Source organism: Bison bison, unplaced genomic scaffold (genome assembly GCF_000754665.1).
Source record: "Bison bison bison isolate TAMUID 2011002044 unplaced genomic scaffold, Bison_UMD1.0 scf7180017864233, whole genome shotgun sequence".
Classification (NCBI taxonomy): Eukaryota; Metazoa; Chordata; class Mammalia; order Artiodactyla; family Bovidae; genus Bison; species Bison bison.
Window position 1 is genome coordinate 575,257 of NW_011494805.1, and position 7,542 is coordinate 582,798.

General features: G+C 46.8%; 1 protein-coding gene across 4 annotated transcripts in view; it reads right to left on the minus strand.

Annotated features, from left to right (window-relative positions):
- COL14A1 (collagen, type XIV, alpha 1) overlaps positions 1-7,542 on the minus strand; it is a 270,892-nt gene that overhangs the window by 46,260 nt on the left and 217,090 nt on the right. For all 4 annotated transcript variants that reach the window (XR_825786.1, XR_825785.1, XM_010846187.1 and 1 more), the window contains exons 41-42: positions 1,648-1,701; positions 1,097-1,168 (exon numbers count right to left, since the gene is read on the minus strand). Coding sequence is in view for 2 of the 4 variants with exons in the window: in XM_010846187.1 (XP_010844489.1) it covers positions 1,097-1,168; positions 1,648-1,701 (126 nt within the window). In the remaining 2 variants the exon portion in view is untranslated. The remainder of the gene's footprint in view (positions 1-1,096; positions 1,169-1,647; positions 1,702-7,542) is intronic.

Below are 7,542 nucleotides of genomic sequence, written 5' to 3' on the forward strand. Positions count from 1 at the left end.
TTCCAATTTGCCTTGATTCATGGACCTGACATTCCAGGTTCCTATGCAATATTGCTCTTTCCAGCATCGGACCTTGCTTCTATCACCAGTCACATCCACAGCTTGGTGTTGTTTTTGCTTTGGCTCCATCCCTTCATTCTTTCCGGGGTTATTTCTCCACTGATCTACAGTAGCATGTTGGGCACCTACCGACCTGGGGAGTTCATCTTTCAGTGTCCTATCTTTTTGCCTTTTCATACTGTTCATGGGGTTCTCAAGGCAAGAATACTATATAATTAAATTAGAATTTGTGTATAATATAATTATATTATAAATACATTGTATAGATATATGATAAAATATAATTGATATTAATAAAACAATTGATAATATTTAAAATTAATATCATTTAATTAACATATTGTTTAATGGTATTTTATTATATAATTGATTGTATTACTTAGTTATTTTATAATTATTAGTTTTTTATAGTTAATAATTATAATAGTTATTATTACAACTAGTAATTAAATAATTTGTTCCATTCCCTGAGCTTTCATTTACACTGCTGTTCACTTACGTGTTCAGGTCTGTTGCTCAGTCGTATCCGACTGTCCGTGACCCCACGAATCGCAGCACGCCAGGCCTCCCTGTCCATCTTATGTGTTAGTGTGTGTTTTAAGGCAAAATTCTGCCTTTCTCATACAACTTAGGGAAGAAAAACCTATTCCCATCCTTATTAATCCTTGACTTTGTCCAGACTTAAATTTTTTGCTCAGAAGACAGGCCTAATTAATAGACATCATTGTACCTAACCTTTGAAAAGATGCATTGAGTTAACTTAGCCAAAAACAGAATAACAAACAATGTAAATATATATAAGCGGAAGTGTAGCTGCAGATCATTCCCTGTTGGGACCATTTGTCTTTAGCCCTGATATACGCACAGTCTCATCTTAATCTTTATCCTAGGAGAGTCTCTGTTTTCCTCACAGATTCCCCGAGAGTCCAATACCGGAAACACATTTTGACACAAGAGACGCCGTCAATTTAAACACAAAAATAAGCCAGAAGGATGCCTGGGCAGCCGTCCTGACTGGCTGCGGCCACATACTCACAGGCGGTCCGAGGGCACCTTGGGGTCCCATGCTTCCTGTGACCCCGGGGACTCCAGGGGCTCCGGGAATGCCCTAGTGGACAGGAAAATGGAGCAAAGGTAAAGACGGGCGTTCCCAACAAAACAGCTCTCCAGAAGGGGCAGCAAACACCGCCTCCCACCCCTGCCGCCCCGCCACCTTCCTGAAGCCAGCTTCAGGACTCACTGCTGATTCCTATTTCCAACTACCACAGAATTAAGGAAGACTCTTTTTGGAAAAGTCCCCACTGTGTTGGTTAGATGTAGTTCTTTCGAATTCAAGCCTTACCTGTGTCTAGTAAAAAAGAAATCAGTGCAGGTGATCTTATGGCAAAGCGGCTCAGAGGTGCAGTAATCAAGCCCCCGGACACATTCCTTTAGAGGATGCTTAGGAAGGGTGTTGACCCAGAGGCTGAGCCACCACACTACAGCAAAGACGGCTGCAAAGCAAAGGCCTGGCAGCAGGAAAGCTCTCACGAGAAGCGAATGGCGTTGAAGCAGCGTCGCGCCCCAGGAGTTCCTGGAAATACTTACAATTGGCCCTGGTGGGCCCGGAGGGCCGGAGGATCCATCCTTTCCAGGAAAACCCTGGGGGAAGAAAAACATGGCATGTCAGCTCTGCAGCTGCTTTATATGGCTTTCAGAAAAGCTGCATTTAATCCCGTTTCATATTTGGGGCAGCAAGTCCTGTCATTTGCTCCAAACTTCCAAGGATTCACTGCTTTTAAACCCTTCATGGGAACTGTTCTTGGCAAAGACTTTTGTGTCTGTTGGCTCTATGAAATCGCCCAATGGAAGAATGTTAGGTGTAAGAAATGCCACAGAAACTTATTTTCAGAAAGTGTTTTTTTTTTTATTATTATTAAATTAAACATAACTAGTGAGAAGGGGGATCAATTCTGGTCATTAACGACCAGACACAAAGACAAATTAGTGTCTTTCAGGACCTAAGAGTTTGGGGACAGGGAACCCCTATCTCAGGAATCTAGTAGTGTATTACAGATTAGGAGTACTGCAGTATCGGGCTCCCTTTTAGCTCAGACAGTAAAGAATCTGCCTGCAATGCTGGAGACCCAGGTTCCATCCCTGGGTCAGGAAGATCCTCTGGAGAAGGGAATGCAACCCACTCCATCACTCTTGCCTAGAGAATCCATGAACAGAGCAGCCTCGCAGGTTATAGTTCATGGGGTCGCAAAGAGTTGGACACAACTGAGCAACTAACACACACATGCACACACACACACACACCCGCATACACACTACAATATCTGTGACTCTGGAGCTCTTCAAGGACTGCCTGGGGGTGGATCGGGGGTCTTCCTGCAGTGATACAGTTTCGACTGCCGGGCAAGTTTGCTGAATGCAAGTCCACGTGAATACACATCTGCTTCTCATTACATGACGGAACAGTTAAAGACAGAAAGCAAACGATGCTCTTTAAAAATTATCTTCTCCAATCACTGAATGTGTGTGTGTTATTTTTATGTGAATGTTAAAAAAAAAAGCACATCTGGAGTGACCTACTATCAGATGGCTGTGGTTCTTAGCTGCGGGTGTGGGTCTTTCCAGTGTAATTAAAAACATGAGAGAGGATCTTTGATCTCAACTTTATGATAAATTCACAAAGTTTGTTCAAGACATTATCTTCTACTACATGGAGAAATGGACTTCTCCTCTTGGGATCTGTCCCCTCCTAGAATAATCCATTCTTGTGCTAAGTCGCTTCAGTCCTGTCCAGCTCTTTACGACCTTATGGACTGTAGCCCACCAGGCTCCTCTGTCCATAGGACCCTCCAGGCAAGAACACGGGAGCAAGCTGCCATGCCCTTCTCCAGGGATCTTCCTGACCCAGGGATCGAACCTGGGTCTCTTAGTCTCCTGCGTTGGGCGGGCAGGCTCTTCACCTCTAGCACCACCTGGGATCCATTCTCAGATCAGTTGAAACCAACATCCACCAGCGTCCGTGCTGCCTCTCCCAACTCCCTTTCTGAAGCGCACCACTTTCCCAGTGAGCCTTCCCCATTCTTCCTGCGTGTGAAAGCCCTTCTCCTTGGTGGCCCCCTTTCACTCTCTCTCCTTGTCTCCAGGAATCAAATAAAAGAGGGTAAAAACGAGGCTGGACGAAAGGAAATGGTGTGAGTTGGGAGAAAGACACGAAATGGGAAGGGTGTGTGTCGGAAGAGTGATGGTCTGTGGGCCATCCTGTTCCCAGGTTCAAACACCAGCAAGTCTCAGAGCCAGATGAGGCAGAGGCTGCAGACCCCACGGGCCTCGTGGTTTGCCTTTCCCGCCTGAGCACGCTGTGCGCTTCCATCTTCCAGCCTCTTGTTCAGCAATTCCATGGGAAGCCAGGGGCTGAGGTCTGGCCAGTGGAGAGGGGCCAGTTCCAGCTCTGGCCCATAAGAATTTCTGGGGGGTAATCCTCCACCTTCTTGTCCCTTCTGTAACAGCTTCAGGGCCCACGTGTTGAGGATCAGTGTCTCAAGATGGCAAGACCTTGAGTTCCTAAATGACTCTACAGATCAGAGACTAACTACCCAGCTCCTCTACCCATTCTGTGGACAGTGCTGGGCTGCGACCAACAATAGGCTTCATTTCATTTATTATGTTTTCATTGTTTTAAACCACTGAGATTTTAGGATTTTTGTTCATAACATTCAAGCTAGTGGGTTTTTTCACTGCTACCTCTATTCAGTCACTTCAGTTATTCACTCAAAAATATTATTAAGTCAGAAAGCTGCAGGGGTAGGCCCTGATATAGATTAGATTACACAAACCCGCACACACATCCTTCCTTGGATTTGCTAGCTAAACAACAAATATTAATACTGACATAGGTTGAAAGATATTATTTTACGTGGAGTTTAAATATAGCATGTCCAGGAAGAGGGTATAAAAAATCAGAACATGTAAGAGAAAACCAGAACCTTATAACTCCTTCAGCCCAACTGCTTCATATTATAGGTGAGAAAATTTGGGATCAAAAGAGATTAGGAGCCTTTACCATTAAAAAAATTTTTTTATATCTACTAGTATTTCCTATATGAAGTTCACATAACAAAACCAGGGACTCTGAGGACATACTCAATAATTTAAGAAGGCATTTGAAAAGAACTTCGTTTGCTTCCTGCCTTAAAACTCTCCCAGCGCTGGAGGGGAAGCGAGCACACTCCCGTGTGTGAGGCCACACGTGATACGCGGCCAACGCCACTGCCCAGCAGGCAGGAGTTCAGCCTGGCTTCCCGGACTCTCTTCCAGGCTGTGTCCAGAGGCAAAATTCTCAAAAACAAGCAAGGGCGATGTTATGCAGAGGGAGCAAGCCAAGGCGTATTTTCTGAAAAGACAGTGCACTATTCCAGGGAGGATCTGCAGGAAAAAGCGCATCAGCTCCTCCCTCTCAATCACGGGGAAGGGGCTCACGAAGCAGCGCTCTCCTCCACTGGATCACCCGAAGGACGCTACCGAGAACAGTGTTCAATGTGCTCGATTTACAGACAGCTGGTGCCTATCATGTGGGAGGAGAGAGGATGGAATGTCGTTAGGCAGAACTAAATTTGGCAAGAGGCTGTTGCTCCCGTGTGGTCGCATCCAAAGAGGAGACTGCATGTTGGTTCACTCTGCGTTCTCGGGGTGCCCAACCTCCAGGAGCCTGCTGATCTGAGGTGGAGCTGATGTAGTAACAGGAATACACTGAACAATGAATGTCATGAGCTTGAATCATCCCCAAACCATCCCCCACCGCTGGTTCGTGGAAAAACTGTCTTCCACGAAGCTGATCTCTGGTGCCAAAAAGGTGGGGGACCACTGCTCTTCCTAAAGGGCCCCTCGGAAGCTGTTGGTGTCCAGTCCCTCAGTCGTGTCCGATTCTTTGCCACCCCATGGACTGCAGCACGCCAGGCCTCCCTGTCCATCACCAACTCCCGGAGTTCACCCAAACTCATGTCCATTGAGTCGGTGATGCCATCCAGCCATCTCATCGGAAACTGAGATTTCTTTTTTTTCTTCTTTGAGGGAAGAAATTATGTCTTATTCACTGTTCTATTCCTAATACCTCCCTAGCACATGGTTGGCACCAAATACATACTAAAAAAAAAAATTAAAGTGGAATAAAAATGATACTCCTAGAAGAAGTGCTCTGATAATCAAGTTGAGTAAATAAATATTAATTGCAGGTATAATTAGCCCAGAAATGCATGGGGGTGGGGAGACATGCCGATCTTTTCCGGCTTTGCTCTTGAACCCTCACGAGCCTGGAGGAAAGGGGTCGGGAGTTCTCCAGCCCCAGAAGCTGAAATTGCATTTCAGTGACTACCTGAGGGGGGGTTTCCTAGAAGCAGACCGGGCTTTTGCGCCTTTGATTTATAGAGGGAGGGGGCTTCCCCGGTGGTCCAGTCACCTGCCAATGCAGGGGACATGGGTTCGATTCCGAGTGCCACCACGATGGAGCCTGTGCTCTGGAGCCTGTGCACTGCAACGAGGGCAGCCCGCTTGCCACACCTAGAGCCAGCCCCACGGCCACGAGGTCCCCATGCGGCCAGACAGAGATGAAGGCGCAGTTTAATATGCTTTACAGAGGGAGGGTTCTAGGGGAAACCTTTCAGGTAGTGAGGGAGGCAGGAGAGGGCAGGCACAGGGGTTAGGTCAGGACTGGGTTTCGCTGAGGTCTGCTCTCGTCGGGGAGCTCTGCAAGGTGGGTGGCGCCTCAGGGTTAGCCAGTCAGTCATCGGCTGGGTTTCCGGGTGGCTCTAGTAATAAGGAACCCGCCTGCCAATGCAGGAGACACAAGAGCCGTGGGTTCGATCCCTGGGCAGAAAGATCGCCTGGAGAAGGGAATGGCAACCCACTCCAATATTCTTGCCTGGAGAATCCCATGGACAGAGGAGCCTGGTGGGCTGCAGTCCATGGGCTTGCAAACAGTCAGACATGACTGAGGGACTTAGCATGCACACATGCACGGAGCCAAGGTGGCATTTCCAAGGGTAGTTCTCTACCGTAGAGGTAACTGAGCTGTTAGCAGCCAGGGCATGGAGGGCACGGGCCAGGGTCAAGGAGCATCCGTTCCACGCATTTCACTCTAGCACCTTCTTTTGTTATTGGAGTATAGTTGCTTTACAATGGTGTTAGTTTCTGCTGTGCAGCAAAACGAATCAGCTGCGTGTGTGTGTGAGTGTGCGTGTGTGTGTGTGTGTGCGTGTGTGTGTGTGTGTGTGTGCGTGTGTGAGTGTGCGTGTGTGTGGGAGTGTGTGTGTGAGTGTGTGTGTGTGAGTGTGCATGTGTGCGTGAGTGTGTGTGTGTGAGTGTGCATGTGTGTGAGTGTGCATGTGTGTGAGTGCGTGTGTGTGTGTGTGTGCGTGTGTATGTGAGTGTGCGTGAGTGTGCGTGTGTGAGTGTGCGTGTGTGTGTATGTGAGTGTGCGTGTGTGAGTGTGCGTGGGAGTGTGCGTGTGAGTGTGCATGTGTGTGTGTGTGCGTGTGTGTGGGAGTGTGCATGTGTGTGAGTGCGTGTGTGTGTGAGTGTGCGTGTGTGAGTGTGCGTGTGTGTGTGTGTGTGTGTATGTGTGTGTGTGAGTGCGTGTGTGTGAGTGTGCGTGTGTGCGTGTATGTGAGTGTGCGTGTGTGTGTGTGAGTGTGCGTGTGTGTGTGAGTGTGCGTGTGAGTGTGAGTATGCGTGTGTGTGTGAGTGTGCGTGTGTGTGTGTGTAGCCTCTCTTGGATTTCCTTCCCACTTAGGTCACCACAGGCCACTGAGTGGAATTCCCTGTGCTATATAGTAGGTTTTCATTAGCTATCTGTTTATACACAGTATCTATAGTTCACTCTAGCACTTTCATTCATGGATTTTCATGAACAAATGCACATTTTTAGAAATAACATTTTAACAGTAAAGGCATTCTTAAGGGTACTATGAGTTTCCTGTTTCCCTCATTCCAAATTAAAATTTACTTGCTATACCTGGTTATAATTTAAAATATATTAGGGGGACATCCCTGGCGGTCCAGTGGCTAAGATGCTGAGCTCCCAGTGCAGAGGGGCCTGGGTTCAGTCCCTGGTCAGGGAGCTAGGTCCTACCTGCTGCGACGGAGGCCTGGCACAGCCAAGTAAATAAATATTCAAAAAGAAAAGATGTTAGGTTCTATATTATTTTAGAAACATAAGCAAAGCCATTTCCCTCCCCCCAGGTTTCTTTCTAACTGCAAAAAAGTTCATGTTTTCATCACATAGCTTTATGTTTTAACAATCACATTTTAAATTCACCTCTGAAAGATTTTTTTCACTTGTAAGCCTCACGTTTGTCATATTAAACTATAGTTGTGGAACTACTATGTGCTGGGTTTCTGCTAGCTTTCGGATAGTCAACAATGAACAAACAAGACAGTTTGTTTTCAAGGAGGTGATGGTTTTGAGAAAAGTCAACAATTGAAAGTAAACAG